At 38.8% G+C, this 21,685-nt stretch overlaps 1 protein-coding gene across 3 annotated transcripts in view; it reads right to left on the bottom strand.

Moving 5' to 3' along the window:
• htr4 (5-hydroxytryptamine receptor 4) overlaps positions 1–21,685 on the bottom strand; it is a 65,761-nt gene that overhangs the window by 17,864 nt on the left and 26,212 nt on the right. For all 3 annotated transcript variants that reach the window (XR_013295698.1, XR_013295699.1, XM_077578855.1), the window contains exons 2-4: positions 18,803–18,881; positions 6,655–6,768; positions 4,219–4,419 (exon numbers count right to left, since the gene is read on the bottom strand). Coding sequence is in view for 1 of the 3 variants with exons in the window: in XM_077578855.1 (XP_077434981.1) it covers positions 4,219–4,419; positions 6,655–6,768; positions 18,803–18,858 (371 nt within the window). In the remaining 2 variants the exon portion in view is untranslated. The remainder of the gene's footprint in view (positions 1–4,218; positions 4,420–6,654; positions 6,769–18,802; positions 18,882–21,685) is intronic.

Here is a 21,685-nt window from a genome sequence, read left to right as displayed (position 1 = left end):
GCTCAGCTTTTATTTCCTGGTTATGCCGCATGTTTGTTGCTAGGCAGAGTTCAGGCTATGGAACAACACATTACAACTGCGCTGTATTAAATTTATAAACTACATCTTTGAAAATCATGCTGAATGTGGTGTCCCTAAATGCAGACTCACCATTAAACATTTGCTTCCATTAAGGATAGTGTTGTCTGACGCACCATTTATTGATTTTCAAGTCCATATTTGCACTGACTCCACTTCCTGTTTACGTGTGACAATTGATCAGTATTGATTGAAAACGTAACAGCAGCATGTTGTCTGCTCACTCCTACGACTTTGTTATCCGGCAAGTTAAACACGTTACTAGCATGTCACTTCACATATAGGCAAGGTGTCAATTACATCTGGACCACATGTAGGCTATATGTAGATCACATGTCGGTTGTATTTAGATCACCACACATAGACTACACTAAATGTCCACATATACAGGTATGTGGATCAAATCTGGATCACCTACAGACCATATGTGAATCATACGTGGATCATGTGTAGATTAGATAGAGAAAAAAATCTGAATCACATGTAGACAAGATGGAGATGCAAAGGACTATTTGTGGATCACATCTGGACCACATCTAAATTGTACTTTTGGAAGCTCAAATCTGGACTACATGTAGATTATCAGGGCATCATGTCTATCAAACAAAAGCAAAATATTCTATAATTTGAGAGTCATAAAAACTAATTTCTCGCAATTTGGCGATACATATTTTTCATTGGGCAGCAATGATGAATATGCTGTTTAATGGTATTTTTTATTTTGTCTAATAACTCTAGAGCGTATGTGCTCATTTAAGTTAATTTTGTGGTACAACAACTATATCAACATGGCATAAATTCCAGTATTAGTACAACTAAAAGTAGGAGATAAAACACATTTGGTTTGTTATGATATGATTTATGATATTTGGCACGTGGCATGTCTTGCTTCTGCTCTTTTGTGGCTCAGCAGCCGTCTTCATTCATTCCGTCATTCCTCCGTTGCTCTTTTTTTTGGAAGGAGGGGTTTTGTGGCACAGCTGTTCACTTCACTTCTTCTCCTTTCTTCTCCATTTCCCCTCCTGTTGTCTTCTCGCCCTCCCGACGCTTCCGTTGAACAAGAGAAGATAAGCACGCTGCAGGCAAAACGCTCCATTCTTTTGTGCCTGATTGTGAAAGCTGGTGTACACCAGATGACTTAACGCGTCTCTTCTCGCTTCCCAGTTCTTCATTTAACAAAGCGCTCCGTCCTCTGTAACAAAACGCTGTGAGGAGCAGCCAACTCACACCGAGGCTCCGCACACATGGCGAGAACCCTAAAAGGTCACACCAGGACAACATATAGGCAGGATGCACATCACATATAGATCAAATCTGAGCCAAATGTCCCGAAGAAATGAGCCACAAATACGCCAGCGTGTTGACATCAAGGACGTTTTCTTGTGACCACATACAGTACACATTAAATGTGGTCCCACTCTAAACAGAATAAAATTTACTTTTGGAAGAGAGTTTAATAAAAATCACTCAAGGGTTGAGGAACAAACCCACAATTTTCAGTTTGGTAGACAGCCGATCTACTCCCTGGGCCATGCAGCTCCTACTGTCTGTTAGTATATCGCTCGTCAGATGGAATTTTCCTAAGAATCTCCTTTTGGATACAAGCAAACGGTAGGAGTGGCATAGCTCAGGTGGTAGAGTGGCGTCCCAAGTTGAAGGTTGTGAGCGTGTTCCTCAACCCTTGTGTAACTAAAAACAAAACAAAACAAAAAAATAGAAAAATTTAGTCAAAATTTCTCCTTGCAAAATGTACTTAGAATTTTGGAGTGAAAAATCTTTAATAGGTTTTTTTCATGGTATAGGCAAATTCTCTCTACACACTAAAAAATACTTTGAGTGAAATCTACGCTGAATATTTTACTCTCTTCCAAGAGTAAATAAAATAAAATATATATAAATAAATATTTAGAGTGGGAACAAATAGACTTTGTTTAGAATAAAATTTACTCTACAGAAGTGACCGTGTAGAGCACTGATGGCATGTTATGTACTTTACTGAGAAATGAACCGTCTGGATATGTGGTTATAGCTATCACGAGAAATTTCCACCTTAAGCTGTTTTAAGTGGGATGAAATTAAAGTCAAATAGAGCACTGTTAAACTACTTTGCAGATGAAAAGATGATCGGGATTGGTCCTTCCAAAGCCAGGCTCTACATGCATTTGTATTATATATATCATATTTGGAGTGACTTGTAAATACTGTACAGTATGTATAAAGTGTTGATGTGCCGCTTATATTTTATGTATATAATAATAATGCCAAATGCATTTGAGATGTGATTGACACACATTTTTTAAACAAGGTTTTCCATTGTGGTAATTTGATCTAGAAAAAAAAAAAGCCAACAATAAGACAAACTAAATAAAATAAATAAATAAAACTTTTGGCTGATTATGAATCAGAAGATGAATTAAAAGCTTAATTTCTATCTTCAAAATTGAGGTTAAATCACCATTTTTTACTCAAACTGATCTACAGTTCCTGAACATTCAGGGTGGTATTTTAATTTGTTCAAGGCCATCAAAAAAAAAAACAAATGGGTCACAATACCGCCCAAGGGTAAGGGTATACCTTGCTATGGACCTTTGAAAGATGTATGTGCCAAAACTCAAATGTTTTTCTCAAAACTTTCCATGCCACCACGAGTGGCGCTAGCCACTGCAGTGTAGCTAGCTTGCAAGCTAACAGGCTTCACTCATCTGCGGCGTCAGTAGCTTAAATAACACAAACGACATTGTACTACTTGGGAATTCAATTTGGTATTGTATGCATGAAGTATTAAATATACAATACAGGAAACATAAAATCAATATTTGGTCACTATTTGAGGATTGTGATTGATGTTATGATCTGGAACATAATCACTGTGATTAATGAGGTATTACTCCATCTCCACAATTGACTATTGCTTAGTTGACAGTCAGCACATTCTGGGAAATTATCTCTAACACAAACAACTCTCTGAATGCACTCTAAAGGGTCTTTGAAAATGAGTCAATGAGGCTTTTAAAAGCAGCAAAGGAGACTTCCTTTAAAAGTTGCACGTCTTTTTCAAGGCTATTCTGGGAAAGTGAAACAGAGCACGACAGAGCCTTTTTAAAGTTCAGTTCAGACCTGAAACCTGGAACAGACAACATCACCGCTTGAGAGCCGATACCAATGATTCAGCCTCCGTGTGGCAAGTGAGGGCCAGATAGCCTTGGTCTATAATAAGCAACAGTTAACAAGTGTGGTGGGATATAATATGTGATGTGACGTCTAATGTACTGTACAGACAATGGGCAAGTGTGTTTATTTCTTACCCAGTCTACAGTAAGAATCTACAGGCAATTCATTGGTCTTTTTGGGTGTAAATCACATTTTGATTTCTTTGAGCATTAATCCTGTTTTGACTTATTTGGGTGTTTATCATTTTATTTTATTTTATTTTATTTTATTTTATTTCCACCCATCCATTTCCATAACCGCTTATTCCTCACAAGGAACGCGGGGTGCTGGTACCTATCCCAGCCGGCTTCGGGCAGTAGGTTATTTTATTTTATTTTGTTTTATTTTATTTTATTTATAAATGTAAGTTAGATTTATTTGGAAAACAATCTGCTTTTCTTTTGCACAAATCCAATTGAGATTCTTAGGCCATGCATCAAGTGATTTTGAGTTTGATTTCTTAGGGCATAAATGCACTTGTAATTTCTTTGGGCATACATGCTCATTTCATTTGTCATGCTTGAGTTTATTTAAATTGATTTATTATTTCAAATCAATTCTGATTTGATTTCTTAGGGGATAAATCCGCCTGGGGATTTTTAGGGAATATATGTATTTATTTTGCCATAAATGCTCATTTATTATTTTGGCACACTTTAATGCATTAATTCAGTTTTGATTTCTTCGGGCATGGACATGCACACACACACACATATATATATATATATATATATATATATATATATATATTGATTTCTTTGGGCATAAATCCATTTGTTATTTCCTTGGGTATAAATGCTCATTTATTTACATTGCCACTCTTTAATGACACTGCATGAATCCACTTTTAAATTTGTTAGGCATATATCCACGGGGTATTTGTTTATGCATGATTGTACGTTTTGGTGGAGCCTTGATCTTGGTTCTGACCTGTCGAGGGCGATGCAGCACAGGTGCATAATGGAGGCGGTGGTGAGCAGCACATCCAGCGAGGTGCGCACCAGGCAAAAGGTTTCGCCGTAGATCCACTGCTGGTGCACCAGGTCGATGGCGCCGAACGGCATCACCAGCAGCGACACCAGCAGGTCGGCGAAGGCCAGCGACGCGATAAAGTAGTTGGTCTTGATTTTCCTGCCAAGGATGCACACAAACAATGTCAACAGAATGCCAACCACTCTTGAATCAGTGTTAACAATACGGAGAGGGTCGGAGGGATCTTGTCTTAAATGAGCTCCCCGATGATGCAACCCTGACTCATGTAGGCTGAACGCTGAGTCATGTACAATACGAGGCTGCTATTAACAAAATGCACGCCCACGTTGAGCTTTTTTGTTTGTTACTCACATTTTTTTTTTTATGAAGGCAGCAATGTGAGATTTAAAAAAATATATACAATAAACTGAAAATGCCCTTCACAGCACGGATGAGCAAACCAAGGGATGCTAGACATAATAATAACAAGAATAATAATGATAATAATAATAATAATAATAATAAAGAAAATATAGTGAAATGAGCAATGGTTTTGTAGGGATTCTCTGCTCACTACCATCCCTGTTGTGGTGGCATTAAAAAAGCCCAAGAAAAAGCTAAACCTGTTTTGATGAAATTATAATGATAGTGGTGTTTTTATTTGCAGCAGTCACCCACGGGACCCGAACGTACAGTACAGAACGTGTCTCATTTACTTTTTGACATTTTGCGACAGTTACTGTATCTTTTTTTTTTTTTTTACACAGCTGCACTGTGTGTGTATGTGTGTTTCCCGATGGACCAAGAGGCAATGAGGCAAGAAGAAGACACAAAGATGGTGTGTCATTGTTCTCCCCTCGGGGGGATGGGGGGAGGGGGGGCATGCGTCGAAGCACACTTTCCCTGTTCATACACATCTTACTTTCATCCTCATATGTGACACACACCTGCGAGCATGTGCACGCCACTGCACCACTTTTTTGTACCTTGTCCGAACTTCATGGTTTTAACCCAAAACCAAGTTTGCACAACACACATACACACACTCAAGGACATAAAGTGACTGCCATCTTAACAGGAAGTGAGAGACAAAGACAAAATGGAGGTTAGGAGAAGGAGGGGGGACAATTGATGTGACAGCTTTCTCCCACAGGACGATGAACAATCACCTTATTACGCTTGTATATACACACACACACACAAGCACACACACACACAAATTACTTGAGTGACCGTTGGGTGTCATTTGAAGCCGATGAGTTGTATAGTGTACCGCTGTAATCTCACTTACTCTTACTCATATACAATATGGAATATGTATTGGGACGAATAGTGGCCCAAATTAATCCACATGGTCAATTTGTTTAATTTGAACGCCCTTCACCTTGTTTGTGATGCTTACTCCACGAAACAAATTGTGCATGGCTTCCGGGTAAACTAATTCTGCCTTCTGGATTGTGAGGACACACAGTATGACCCTTGAGATTGAATACATGGTAACAAAAACTCGAACTCCTAAAACAATTTGATTATAAGTTGAGGAGACCTCCGAGCAGCTGTATGATGCGAATGTTTGTTTTTAATATTAATTTAAAAAAAGGAATAATATGATAATGACAAACATTTTCAAAAAGCAAGTTGTATATAAGTATATGAAAAATAGAACACATTTCACTTTTATATTTTATATTAATAATTTAAAATACGATAAACAAAAACAATGCAAATATGAAAAACGACTACAATATTCAGTCATAGTTTGAAATACTGCATACAAATTTAAAAAAATACTGAACACAATCGACATACTTATTATATAGTATAAAAAAAACTAATCTAAATGCAGCATTTGAAAATAAAATAAAAATGAAAGGAAATAAATAAAAAAAATGTTTTATTGAATTTAGTAAATGCATTCATAATAAAAATAAAATAATTGAAAAAGGCTTATAATTCCAAATTAAAATGTCATAGTTTGAAATACTGTATAAAAATTAAAAAAATACTGAAGCCAATCGACATACGTATTATATAGTAAAAAAAAAAACATTATCTAAATCCAGCATTTAAAAGAAAAATTATAATTAATTTACTTAAAAATATATATATTTTTCATTCAATTTAGTAAATGCATTGATCATAAAAATAAAACTATTGAAAAAGGCTTATAATTCAAAATTAAAATGAAAACAATATAATTTACATTTCTAATTTAAAATGTAACAAAACTAAATGAATAAACAAAAAAGAACGTTTTGTGCTAACTGCCTAAATTTTTCAACTGTTCATAATTCCCTCCACCTTGACAAAGGCCTCATTTCAGATGAAGAAAAAACATCACTGTAGTTATGAAAGTAAAATAAAGAATACATTCCAAACTAAACGGTGTGGTACCTGAGTTGCCTGTCCTTGCAGACGGCCACCATGACCAGTAGGTTTCCCAGGATGCTCATCGCCATGACCAGAGACAGGAAGCAGATGAGGGCCATCCGCTTTGGCATGCTGTTGCTATGGAGACAACAACACAAACAGGTTGAGCAAGAACTCTTTTTTCTTTCTTTCTACATATCCTGTCAGTCACGGAACTAACTGGCAAAACTGGTTTGAAACTAGTTTGAAAATGGACTTTAGACTTTTCCATATGACCGCGTTATTGAGCGCATTTAGGGTGTTGATCGAAGGAATTCAAGCCACTATCCAGGTTTTAAATGTTACTTAACTTTTTGATTTTGGGTTTAAAAAAGGTTTAGCCTTTCAAATGAGGGTTTCATCTGGGTTTAATGTTTCACAATCAGCTTTCAAGACAGGCTAGGTTTTCAAGTGAGTGAGTCATCGTCATACATCTAAGCGTTTCAAGCAAGGATTACGGTTTCAAAGTTGGGTTTTTAGTCAGGGTTATTGTTTCAAAGTAGGACTCCAGTCCTGGGTTAGGGTTTCAAATCAGAGTTAACATAACATGTTTCAAATGAGGGTTTCATCTAAGATTCAAGTTTCAAATAAAGGTCTGGGTTTTGAATTGGGGGTTTCAAGACTGGGTTAGGGGTTCAAATTTAAGGTTGAAATCTAGAGGTTAGAAATGCAAAGCGGTGTTTCAAGACAGAGTTAGGGCTTTCAAAACGAGGGGTTAGGTTTTGAAGCCAGGATTAGGACTTTAAACATGGACCGACTGCATGTGTGTGGCGTTTTCATGTCTGCAGGTGAAGCCGGTTTGAATGTGTATTTTAAAAGATAATTCAGTCACTTCACAGGTGGTAATAATGAACTCATCAGTCTCATTAGGCAACAAATTGATGATGAAATGTGTCATGTTTGGTGTTCCGCTTGATGGCGCCGATCAAAGCGTGTGCCTCACTAGGGTGGGCGCGTTACGTGATGTTCGCTGAGCCTCGCTTGGGTCGGAAAGTCGAGCGTCGGCCTCATCAGAGAGAGTGAGCGGGGGCCTCCGACCTGTAGCGCGTTAGTCATGTCAAACACGAGCCGTGTCAAAAGCCAAAAAAGAGCTTTTATCACTTCCGGCTAACCCAGAGTTTTGGCAAAAATGTTCAAGAATGAGTTGCTCGATTTATTTCTTTAATGCAAAATCTCTGTCAAATGTCCTGTGTCGGCGCTTTTTTGTTTTTGCTGCTCACTCAGCAGAATGGATTGTCATTGAAGGTCAACTTAAAGGAACATTGTATTTTGTTGTTTATTTGTGAAAGTGGCAAGTCGCTGAAGATTTCAAACAAAGCTGAGTGATCAAATGGAGGGGCTTCAAAGCAGGGTTTCAAGCCAAAGTTAAGGTTTCAAAGAAAGCTTTCAAGTCTGGGTTTTGGGTTCAAAGTAGCATTTTAAGTTTAGCTTAGTGTTTCAAGCCAGGTTAAGGCGTTAAAAAAAATTGTGTTGTTTAAGTGCTTAAAATTAAAGGGTTAGGGTTTAGGGTTAGAGGTTAGGGTTAACCCCACTAACCCAAGTTAGGGTTTCAAAGTGGTGTCTTAATTAGGGTTAGGGCTTCAAACCAGAGGTAGGATTTTAAAGCAGTTTTAAGTAGGATATCAAAGTAGGGTTTCAAACCAGATTTGGGGTTTTAAATTAGGGTTGTAAGACAGTATGGAAGGTTGAAACAAGAGTTAGAGTTTCAAAGTGGTGTCTTAAGTTATGAATGTAAAGGAGTATTCTGCTGTTGTGTTAAAAACGCAACTTTTGCCAGTCCTGTTACGCGGCGCACGCGGAATCCCAAATTGTGGACAAAGGCTGTGCGGAATGCGGGTGTTCTCTCCCACTGAGCAAACATACAGCCGCCTTTGTGAGGCTTGGCAGCGTCCGCGCGGGTATCAAACACAATCCCAGATTAAAAGTGTCAGAGTCTGCGACCGGGTCATGATCCCCGCCGCGGTGCAATAATCCGAATGAATGCAAATGATACACTTAGTGGCACTTTGAGACTGGAGAATAAAAAGAAACAGATAATAACTACTGAGCTAGGCTAGTTAGCATGCAAGATGCACATGGCATCACTCGTTGCTACGTGGAATTTCCTCAGGCCCAGCAAACAAAATAGGAATAGAAATTGTTATTTCCAAGGTAACGAATATGGCAGAGAGCTTCACTGCCCAAACACAGCAGAGAAAGGAAAAAAGAGAAGCGGCAGGAATGGACATTGAAGAGAAAAAGCGAGTTTAAAGCCTGGGTTTAAGGTTTTAAAGTAGTGATTTAAGACTGTGTTGGGGTTTTAAATTTGGGTTTCAATTTAGGGCTATTAAGGGTTACAGTTTCATATTAGGGTTTCAAGCTAGAATTAGGGCATCAATGTAGGGTAGGGTTTTAGAAAGGGATGTTCAATACCACCTTTTTTCAGATTGATCCCAGTATGAGTACCCAACTCTTGAGTAGTCACCGATACCAAGTACTGATACCATTAGTACTTTTGATACATAAAAGTTTTATTAGTCCAATTACAGATAATCATAGAATATAAACAAGATATCCCAATGTAGCATGTTTCCTTTAATTTGCTCAACATTTATGAATTTTATATTATCTCTTTTCCCATTCATTAATAAAATACATATTTTAGTACCCAATTCCTTGAAATATGGCTGGTATCGGCCCAGTACCGATACCTGGTAAAGATACTCGCCAATCCCAGCAAGTGTTAGGGTTTGAATTAGGTTTTCAACAAGGTTTAGGTGTTTGAAAGTAGGGTTTAAAGACAATATTAGGGTTTCAATTTAGGGTTTTAAAGTAAGGTCTCAAGCCAGTGTTAGGGTACCAAACACATTCTAGATACGGCAGCTAGGGTTTTATATTCATCCATTGCATGATGAAGGTTTAAAAGTAGGGTCTGAAAGAGTGTTGGGTTTTGATATAACAGCTTCAAAAAAGGATGACTTTTATTTGAGTTAGAATATTCTAAAGTGAAAGTAGGCTTACTACGAATTTTTTTGCTCTTCTACGTCTGTGGCGCGGTAGTGCAGCGTGAAAGGGCCTTTAACGTTTGAAACATGGTCAATCATTATATATAAAACCCAAAATAACACGACTTTTGATGACATTAGCTTCAAAGCTTGAGAAGCCGCTTTCATTTCAACTGAAAAGTCCGATTAGAAATAATTAAATTCCTTTGAATAATATTTGCCGTCATTGATATAACTCCATGAAAATGGCCATTATTATCATCTTTGTCATAATTGTGCAGCTCGCCGCAGGTCAATGAATACAATTTAAAAAATTAGAATCATAATCTTGTAGCTCTCGTTGTAGATCTGTAATGAAGCTCAGTTGAAATGGTCTAAGAGCGATTGACAGCTGTGAGAACACGCTGTGCCTCCACATTGTGAGATTAACATCAAATCATTTTCATGCCGTGATAAGAACAAGTTATTACTATCTTTTTATTTCCTTTTTTTTTCCGGAGTTATTACAAGTTATTACTATCATTGTCATCATTTCCACCTAAAGCCATGAGCAGTTATCCCAAATTGGAATTACTACACTGTGTGAAACACCATCATTTCCCAACCTATAGGTAAGCAGAGCTGTGTTGAGTTTTGTTAACAGGGATTTAAACCAGGGTTAGAAATTTAAAGTGCGGTTACAAACCAGGTGTTTAAACGCAATTTAGGGTTTAACGTCAGGAATAGGGTTTCAAACAAAAGTTAGGGTTCTAATTTAGGGTTACACGAAGTACAGTTTTAGGCCAAAATCAGGTTTTTCAAGTACAAACCAGGGTTATACACAGTAGTTAGAGTTTCAAATTAGGGTTCCGAGATAAGGTTAGGGTTTTAAGATAAGGTTATGGTTTAAATCCAGTGTTAGCATTCCAAAGTACCCCTGGTTTTAACGCGCCAGCTTTAGGGTTTAAATCAAAGGTTAGACTTTTCAAGCCAGGGTTATGATATTATAGTAAGGTGCAAACCATGACTTTAAACAAGGATTAAATTAGGGTTTCAAGTCAAGGTAAGGGTTTTTAACAAAGGTTATGGTTTTAAAGTAGGGTACAAGGTAGGGCTTTACACTAGTGGGGTTATAAGGCAGTGTTGAGTGTTTTAAATCAAAGTTTAGGGCTTCCAAGTAGGGGTTTAAACCAGATTTAAGCTTTTAAACATAATAAAAGGTCCATACATCACCCTTTCTTGGTGCCTCACTACTGTATAAGTGCTGCTGGTGAATGAAAAGTTGGAGTGACGATCGATCCATTAAGATAAATGCTTTTGTCCAATTTGCATATCATTAGTAGCAAAAGAAAGGAAAGATCCATATGGAGACATCAACATAATGCTAAAAGGCAGACACACAGCACTCCAGAGTGTGCATTAAACACATTATTAAACCCATTCGTAAACGGGATGAAATTTGACTCAGACTCGTGCCTTATAAAATATGCTGCATCATATCAATATGAATTACTGTAAGAAATCATTTTTATTACAGCTACCGTATGTTACACTGAAACCAAGTCACTGGAAAGGTTGGGGAGGAAAAAAAATTAAAAGCTGCATTGAAATGTATCATAAGGGTATCAAATTAGACATTAATGCCAAAATTAGGGTTGGAAACAAAGGTGACGGTTACAAGTAAGGATTTTAAACGAGGATTAGATTAGGATTACTAACAGTTTAACATTTAGGATTTCAAAACGAGGTTCTAGTAATAAACAATGTTTTCTAATTTAGGCTTACAATTAGGGTTTAAATTTCAAAGTAGTTTACAAACCAGTGTTAGGGTTTCAATGGAATATGCAGGTCAGGGGTTTTAGCGAAGATAGAAGAATTTCACATCAGGGTACAAACCAAGGTTACAGTTATGAACAAAAGTGAGGGTTTGAGACTAAGCCTTCAAACCTGGATTCTGATTACATGCTGTCACCACAAAGCTAGAACCATACTGGGCTTGCTCATATTTTGAAACCCACCCCATCAACTTTGCAGTGGATTTTTCCATTTAACAAAGAAAAAAAAAAATCGTTCCTATGGCATTGATTTTTGGAAACTAACACCTGCTCTTATGTAGTGTCGCTTGACGCCGTACACGCATAATTTATTTTAAACCACATTGTCTCTTATCTGATGACAGAAGAACGACTATCATGTGTCCAACCACTCAGCTACAAATGGATCCTCATATTTACATCTCACCCCACAACGAAAATAAAAAAAACATCAAATCTTTGTCCTTTTCTTGTAGACGACATTTATTTAGAAAATATTATTTTTCATGATCATTTACTAACTAATTAGCATGTATAATTAGCGTGTGCTGTATGCTAACATGTGAACAAAATTCTACCAATATGTTTTGCTTATCGTTGAGTTTCTCTTGTATGTACATTTTAAAGTGGGGAACTAGTCCACCTGCCCCAAAAGCACAATGGCAACAATGTACCATTTCTGGTACAAAAGCACAAGTGTCAATATGCTGTACTAAGAAAATAACTCGACATATGGGCGACAATGTTCCCAGACTATATTGTGGTTCGTAGGTGGGGCGCTACTCAACTTTCCCCAAATGCCCAAATATAATGTTATTTTTTTGCATGATTTTAATAAAATAGTAATGAAAACAATGAAGAGGACAACATTCCAGATCAACACGACGTCAACATATTTACTCTGGCATGTGATGAGTGAACGTGGAGCTCAGTAATGTTCATTTGGTAATTTTACCGATTTGACATGTCATCATCATTGCTCTTTTTTTTAATTTATTTATTTTATTTTATTTTTTTTATAAATTTTTATTTTGTATGTGGGTGAGTATGTGAATGTGCGTGTGTGTGCGTGCATGTGTATTCATTAGTTCACCTAAAACCTATTAAAAAATCCCATACCGTCCACCTAAACTGAACACTTCAGAATCCAGCCAGAGTCGTGAGGCCGACAGGAGACCCGAGGAAGGACCAAAGAAAAGAAAGGAAAGTGAAATCCAACACCGACCAGACACCACCCACCAGGCCACCAACCAGAGTCCTTCACCAACCCCAGAAACATCTAAATTCCAACAAATCAGGGAGGCCTCAAGAGAACAAAAAAGAGACTGAGGAAAGGAAGGAAAGACAGACGAAGCAGAGTGAGATCCACAGACACCAGCCTCCACCGATTCAACGACCAGAGGAAGAAGCAGATTGTGTCTGAGTTTCGATAGATGCTGGTGTGGTGGATCTGGCATGCATGAAAATCTCCACCAAAGAGGGGAGCCGTCGACCCCTGTCAGGACAGAGCAAGCGCAACACCTCAGGGCCCCCCAGGCCACGGCAGCACCAAGGGACAACCCCCGGGCACCGCAGGGGCCACCGGCCGGAGAGCAAACCCAGGAGCAGGAGCGCCCTCCCACCCGTTGTGTGGTGCATTAAAATTGGAGGGGAGTTGTAGGGCAAAGACGGTGTCTCTGCTCTAAAAAGCGTGTTATGTGCCCTATATGTCTATAAACAAAGTGTATTGTGCAAAACTAGTGCAGTGAGTTAAGAGGAGCGACCAGCGACCAGGAGGCGCACCCGCCCACCAAACCCCCACCGGGACCCCGGCGGGCGTATGGGACCAGCCCGGCGGGGCGATAGGGCTCGCCCCCCGGATACTGTGGCCCGCCCGAGGTGCCAGGAGGTCCGCCGGAGCGGGGAGCTTTCCACGTCGCCGAGCATCTTGCTCGCCTTCCGATTCATTAAAACACACCAGCGAGCGGCTTCGCCAGCGCGCTACATAACAAGTGTGTGTGCGGCCTTGTCAATGAGATGATAAACACACACGCTGCATAGGAATTCCGCGGAGACAGAAGAACTCCAGGCGGTGTTTTGCTCAGAGCAGCTTGTCAGCACGCATTAGCGTAATGATTTTTTTTTTTTAACGTCAACATGTCATGTGAACTGTTTGCAACAGCGGAAGAGCACATGACACGTTTTTCATTTGCAGCTATATAGAAATATGAACTTTTGGTGTACCAAGAATTACTTTTACTTGTTTTTTGTTTTTTTTTGCTCAAAGTAAGTCGCTTTTGTGTGATCCCTTTATGCTAGGAAAAACTGCTTCATTTTTGTGACCCAAAACAGTTTTTTTTTTACCCAACCGAATGTTTTGCTGTGGTTCGGTTGTCACAGCAACCCAAAAACACATCATGAAGTGAAGATAAATGTCGCTCTTCAAATCGTTCCACGACGCAATCATCCACAATCAAGCAAATCAATCATGTCTGTGGATGCCGTTTACGAATGTCATGGTCGGGCTGCCTTGGACTTAACGGAACAAAGCAGCGGCATGTTATTCCTGCGCTTTCATGCGGAAAATGGCGAAGAAACTAGCAGTCTAGCCAGCTAATTTCATGCCTCCGACAGTCAATGATGACCATTTGCCCTTTTGTTTAAAGAACACTTATTAGATGTTATACAGGATGCGTAAAATTTTACTTATATCAAGCAGCGGTTATGGTTTCAAAAGGGTTAACCCAGGGTTTTGTGGTTTAGGGTTTTAAAGGAAGGTTTCAGGACAAGTTTAGGGTTTTTCCAGTTAGGGTTTATTTCTTCCTCCTTTCTCCCACCGTTCTTTTCTTTTATTCTTCTTCCCTCTCTTTCATTTTTTCATTCTTGGTTCATTCATTCCTTCTATCCTCCTTTCCTTCCTCCCTTCTTTGCATCCCTGGGTCATTTTCTTCTTTCCCCCCTCCATCCCTCCCTCTCTAAATACTTTCCTCCATCCCTCCCTCCCTTCCTTCCTTTTTTCCATCCTTGATTCCTTAATTCCTTCTATCATCCATTTCTTCCTTCTTTCCTTCCTAACCCTTCTCTCCCTCCTTCCTTCCTCCCTGATTTCCATTTTTCATCATTGGTTCCTTCCTTTCTTCCTTCCTCTCTCCCTTGTTTCCTTCCTTCCTCCATTTCTGTTTGTTTGTTCTTCCCTTTCTTCCTTCCTCCCTTCCTAAATCCTTCTCTTCCCCCTTCCTTCTTTTTTTCTTTCCTTCCTTCCTCTCTTCTTTCCTTCCCACTTCCCTCCTTCCCTTTGTGTTCTTCTTTTGTTCCTTAAACTCTTCCTTTCTTCCCTTGAAATATAAATTGAATTTATAATAGTACCCAGCAAGAATTAGGAATCCAAAACAGGGTTTTAAGAAAAGTGTTTCATAGAAGGTTTAGGTCCGGGGTGCCCAACTTTTTTGACCCAAGATCTACTTTCAAGAAGCCAACCTTTCCCGACTGACGAGTGAGTGCACGTGCTATACTGAGCAATAGTCATAATGCTAGCTTCAGACTGGACACAAAATATCTCGTATCTTGTAGTCTTTTTGTCCTGCGGGGAACTACACAGACCTCTGACAGAAAAAACAAAGTTTCAACATTGCTAATCAAACTGGTGATGGTGGTTGTGCTATTATGTTAGCTGCTAACTGCTATCTTGGTTGACAGTTCAACAGCCGTAAAAACCGGGTACGCTAACCTCCTTGCTTCTCCCATTCCCCAGGTCTGCTCCTTTTTGGCTCAGTCCCATCCGGCAATGGAAACTAGTTATGTTGTAAACCTCTCTGTCCCACACACGACAGTCATATTGTCTCACATTGTTATGATTTCACCACGCTGTATGTGCCTTTTTCCCCCCTTGACACTTGATTGGCTGTTGGTGATGCGACTGCATAAAGAAAACTTCCTGTAATGCGGGTCACGCACTTCTGTGGGTTAGGTGACCTACTTTTTTGACCTATAATTGTTTTGTGGACATGAAACTGATAGAGTACATTTTGTACATTAACAAAAAATCTGTAATAATAATAAGATGCACACACACCCAAATCCGCCCACCCATCACAGTCCATTTGGGACCAGTGCAGAGTCTAACAGTCTACCGTGATCTGGTTGAGGGTTTCAACGTAAGGTTTCCAGACAGGACTAAGGTTTAAAAGTATGGGTTCTAACCTGGTTTAGGGTGTCTGGATGTGGTTTGTGTGTGTGTGTGTGTGTGTGTGTGTGTGTGTGTGTGTGTGTGTGTGTGTGTGTAGATCTGGTGTTACCCAAAAATTGTCAGTCCTTCCTTCCTTCCTTCCTTCTACATGTACAAACATACACAAAAATACAATGAGCGCCCATAGAGATTCCGTTGCATTATTATTATTATTATTATTATTATTATGCAGCATTTCTTGACCAAGTCACTGAATTAGTCGCCAAAGCTGACCTCCTGATGACAAAAATTCACCTGTCGCTTTGTTGTGGTTTTCATTTCAATTTAACCTTCAATCCGGTCGATTTTCTCACGTTGAAATAGCTTCAGGATGAGTTTTTATGTGATTGTTTTACAAGTTGAATGAGAAGTAAATTGAGTTGGTCTCCAGGTAATCACAGTTATTACTGCCCAACAGGCCTACTGAGCACTCTTTGTCCCTAACCATCAACAAACAAGCAGGAGGATAGCCGTGAAATCAGCAAATAAAAGAATTTAAAGGGATACTTGACTCATTGAGCCATTTTCAACAGTAAGAAGATAACATTTTTTCTATAATTAATGTGACAACTTCATTATTTTTCATGAACTATTAATATGTTTAAAAACAAATTTTGTCAATTGATTGATTGAAAATCCATGCTAGAAGTTTCTCTTTGGAGGGCCCCTAGAACTGGTCAGATGGACTCCAAAATGGCTGCTTGAAACCAAAATGTTTGACATCCTGTGAAATTTACAGCAAGGCTTGTTGATACTTTCTTGTGGTTCTTCGCAAGATTTAGACGCCTGCCAAATTCCATGTTGCTAAGTCAAAGTGGCTTCGGCGGCTAAATTTTTTTAAAAATTCCCTGGTGGTGGGTTGGGGAAAATAATGAGGGAGAAGCCAAACAATTTTAAGAAGGCCTTGGCACCTTGTGCCCGCGCTCTCATGATGCCCCGTCTGAGTCAACACACAACTTTACCATTCGGGAGCAATCATTCGGAAAAGATAGAGCGCCCAAGGCAGTAGCGTAGTGAGAAGGTAAACATGGTGGAAAAAGGTGGAAAGACGACAAGGCTGTGAGAGGAAGAGAAAGTGTTAGTATGTTCTTTGCTACTTTGGTACATTTGTCGTTACTGAATGCAGTCAGTGGAATCTTTATAATCATATTATTGCAAGTATTATGCTTCTAACAAGGTTTTAAAACAGGGTTAGCATCTCAAAGTAGGGAGGATTATGGGTTATGGCTTCAAATTATGATTAGGGTTTCAAATTAGGGTTTTAAGACTGGGTTATGGTTTCAAACAAGGGTTAGGTTTTCATATTAGGGTTTTAAGATCAACCTGGGTTAGAATTTAAAACATGAGTTAAGTTTCCAAAGCAGGATTTCAGAAAAAGATGAGGGTTTTTAAAGTTAGGGTTAGAAGCCAGATTAGGGTTTCAAATAGCACTTTCAAACCAAGGTTACAGTTTCACTTAGTGTTTCAAATTAGGGATTTGAAGTAGAGGTTCACTGTATCATTTCAAATTAGGGTTTTTAATCAGAAGTAGGGTTTCAAGTTCAAGTTTTGAGCCAGGTTTAGTGTTTCAAGAAGAGTTACACACCAGAATTAGGGTTTTAAAGCAGTTTAGGGTTGAAAGTCTTCATTCTTCTTCACTTTGACTACGTCTGTTCCAAATGAATACATTCAAATCCATCCATCCATCCATTTTCTTAACCGCTTTTTTCCTCACAAGGGTCACGGGGGGCGCTGGAGCCTATCCCAGCTGGCTTCGGGCAGTAGGCGGGGTACACCCTGAACTGGTTGCCAGCCAATCCAGGGTACATTCAAATCGTTAGGATTAAATTATTTTCTTCTACAGAAATAATTACAATCAAAAAGATTAACCATTGACCCAATTGAAACATACACTATTCTCTTTGAAGACTGACAACATGTCTTCATCACATTTTTTTTTCTCTCCCTCTCATCATGCTTAATTGAATGTGAGCCAGGGCGATCCGCGAATAAATAAAGAAACAAATTAATATGCCATGATTGCGGCCGTCTTTTAAGCAAAACAAGCTGCAGGCAGAGGGATGTTCTGCAAAGTGTACAAAAAAAAGAAAGAAAGAAAAGAAATAATGTGTGCTTCACAGCGGGAGGTCAACACGACAGCAGCGTGAACATGAAAACATCGCAGCACACATTTAATCATACAGTATTTTATCCATTTGGGCTTTTTTTTTTTTGAATGAACAACAGTTATAGAGGATATCAACATTTTTATATGATAAAATAAACAGCATACTAAACCACTCAGACCACAAATGGGGGTCCGATACAAAACAAAAACTTAGCTGGACAGAATTGCTCCGATCACATATCACAGCTGGTCACTTGTTGCTAGGCAGAATACACAGTAGGCCAATGAAATAATTTTTGCATAGCTTATGTTTTATTCTTAAACATGTGGGCCATATAGTGTCACAGACTGTCACCTGATACTACAGGACCTCCAGGCATCAATCGTCTCATTGTTTCTCTCAAGCCTACGGACACCAGAGTTACCCATGTGTGCATTTGCAGGTCACAAATCTAACAGCTACAGATGTTTATCTATAGTGATCTTAAAAACCTCATTTCCTGTGCCTACAGGTTTTTAGATCACCTATTGGAATCTTAGCTATATAATTGATCTGTGTCTAACTCCAAGCCTGAAACGTTGCTGTGAGCTAAGATTCCAATTTGAACAACTGGCCAACTTTTCACTTCCGCAGTTAAATAAAGAAACCTAATAAAATGTTGAATCTGGAAAAATTATAATACACCATGTCATTTCTGAATGAAAGAAGCTGATTGTGGAAGGGCACTGCCCCAAATGCAGTCCTCCTGCCGCTCCTGCTTCTCAAACAAAGAGAGAGGATTCCTAAACACAGAAAATGTCTTCACGCTAGAAGATTATTAGTAGCCTACATGAGATTCACATTTAAATAAAATGACATCGTTAAAAAGTGGACGCCTCATCTTGTAAACTGTGAGATACTGATTACTCAATTTACATTTACAACAAACGTCCCCATTAAGCGCAGTCAATGAGGTTGTAAACAAACAAAAACCCTTACTTTGTATATATGGATGTATATGTGTGTGTGTGTGTGTGTGTGTGTGTCTTTTTTACATGGACTCACCTGTCAGTGAAAAGCTCCTCCATCACCGGCATGTGGCCTGAAGGGCTGATGCTCATGTGACCATAAATACAGAGAAGCCCTGCAGATACAACAACTCCATTAACACCTTCATCATCATCATCATCATCATCATCAACATCATCATCAGCTCAATTACATCCTATTAGCTTGTTTTTTGTTTTTTTTCATGACAGAAAAACAAAAGCAAATGTGACATTTAACATAAACGGGCGCTCAGCTGATGGCGCCGGATTAAACGGATGATTTAGTCATCACAAATTAGCTGTTGGTTCTTTTAACCGAATCTGGCACGGTTAATGAAGTGACGCTCGCTTTGAAGCAAACACTGAACATTTTGTCTTCTCAAATATGGCTAGCTCTCTAATTCAATGTAATGCAAAAATCCACACTGGCACACACACACAAAATCTAATTTATTCATATTGTTTCCGCGTCAAGCTACAATAGGGACACATTTAGATCAAGTGGACTGCGATTTAAGGAGCCAACCACAACTCAGCATAAATAAAAGAGCTGTGTTAAGTCTGGGGTATTGTGGGGTTATAGTTTTACTATCCACACATCACAAAACAGAACACACAAATTGCCCTTTCCAAGGATTCATGACCCCCAAGATGTAATGAGGAATGACTTCCTCCGATATCTAGCAATGACCCTAAAATGGCCCCCTTAAACAAAAAGACCGCCTTTCTGTGCCTTTTCAGGCATGGCTTCTTGAGATTTTCTTGCAGGTCTAATCATGATAGACACGCCGAGCAAATTTTCAGGAAATTCCAGGGGGCACAACTGAGTCCATTTTGCCAGAATCTCTTGCCACCAAATGAACGGATCTTGTTTTTGTAGAGCGGGGACAAAAAAAGGAGCTCCCACAAGGTTGGAAGCATAAAATGAGGAAATTGATTGATTGATTGATTATAAACGCTGGATCCCATCCCTACATGTATTTGAATAGCCGATACTTGCAAGGTTTTTTCTTTTTCTTTTTTTCCAGTAGTATAGCTGAGTTCGTAAAAAAGTAATGAGTTGGTCATTGTGTTTGGGTCATCGGTTCAGGGATCCACTTCACACAATCCCAACCAATTAGCTCTTAATGTGTTCCCAGAATGCAACACAAGCGCAGGAGTTCCACAGTAAAAGCGATGGCCAGCTGGCGGCCAAACGTTGTTGAAATGATTATTTTATGAGAGTCTCTCTGCTCATTGGCAGACATTTTACTTTAAATGTGCTTTAATGACAGAGAGAATAAACAGACTTCAGCTCTGTTTGGGCCCACTGTCTCTTCGTGTCATTTAGAATTCATCTTTATACTATCAGCTACTAGCGTTAGAGTAGTAGAATGTCCAAAGGATCTTGTGCAACATTTTTGTACCAACATTGTTGTATACCCAACAGAGGGACGTTGATCAATTGTGAAGCAGAAGTTTTTGTCATTGTGTGTGAGGGAGCGTGGCGGCGAAATTTGATGAGTCATAAAACATGAAATTCAGACAACACCACTAGCTCAGAAATTATTTATTTTGCAACATGAAATTCAGTAGTCACACACAAAAAGACACTGCCATATTTCACAGCCTTTACTTAAATTCTTCTTAAAGGAGAAGTCAACCGTAATCATTTTTTTGACAATGCAATGTTATATGTGACCTTACTAGTCTAAACATGACATTTTGATTACATTTGTGGAATATGAGTTATGAAGCTAAATCCAGCCATTTGTATCCATCTCAGGGTTGCGGCCAGTTTGCCACTTGCTGTCGACTGAAGATGACATCACAGTTGCTCAGGGCTCAGGCAATGACCAATCACAGCTCACCTGTTTTCTGAAGTTCAGCTGTGATTGGTTGTTACCTGAGACCTGGGCAACTGTGATGCCATTTTCACTCAACAGCAAGCGGAATACCATATTTAGACTAGAAAATGTAATTTCTAGAAAAATTGCCTGTGAAGGCTGTAAGGCTGATTGACAACTGTGGAATGATTTGCAATGAAATGATGCACAATGACCTAGAAAGAGCTGAACAATTGAAAGTTGGAACGGTTAGAATTGGTGGATAAATGTAGAAATTACAGCAGGAAAATAAAAAACGGGGTAGGGTGTGAAGAATCAGGTAGGAAATGGAGTAAGGTTTGAAGAATCAAGAAGGGAATGGACTACTAATCATCCCTAAAGGAATAAGTTAAATGTTTTGAATGTTACGTTGAAATTATGTAAATGTGAAAGGTTGAATCTGCCATTGGAAATGGATGGGGAATAGTGTGGTACAAAATTGGGAATTGTGGTTAAGGTGTGAATATCTGGAATAAAATAAGTGGATCCAATTATAAGGTGAATATTTGGAATATGTTCAAATTGGAATCACTAAAATGGATGAATTATGTGAATGGTGTAAGTGATGAAGAATCCATTAGAAAATGGAGTAAGGTTCGAAGAATCAAGTAGTAAATTGACTAATCACCATCCCTAAAGTGAAAGGAATGAAATTTGAAATGATGTAAATGTGAAATGTATAATCTCCCATTTAGAATGAATAGGGAAAAAAGAAATCAGGAATTGTGGGTAAGGCGTAAATATAGAAAATGCAAGCACCCATGGCATGAATTTTTGGAATATGTTAAAATTGCAATGACAAGAATTGGACGAGTTATGTGGAAATCGATAGATGCCGAAAAAGTGGGAAGTTTGAAGTATAGGAATAACATATGTATAAAGGCTGTTATTCAAACCTTCACACAACTAGCTGGGCTGCATAGAACATATGCTTGTCAAGAATTTTTTGGGGTTGACTACCCCTTTAAATTTGCCATTTAAGACATTAGAATATAAATGATCATAGACGTAACCTTGGACGTGACCAAGCCATA

This window comes from Vanacampus margaritifer, chromosome 10, assembly GCF_051991255.1.
Source record: "Vanacampus margaritifer isolate UIUO_Vmar chromosome 10, RoL_Vmar_1.0, whole genome shotgun sequence".
Lineage (NCBI taxonomy): Eukaryota > Metazoa > Chordata > Actinopteri > Syngnathiformes > Syngnathidae > Vanacampus > Vanacampus margaritifer.
The sequence above is the reverse complement of the archived record's forward strand: the minus strand, read 5'-3'. Positions and strand labels throughout refer to the sequence as shown.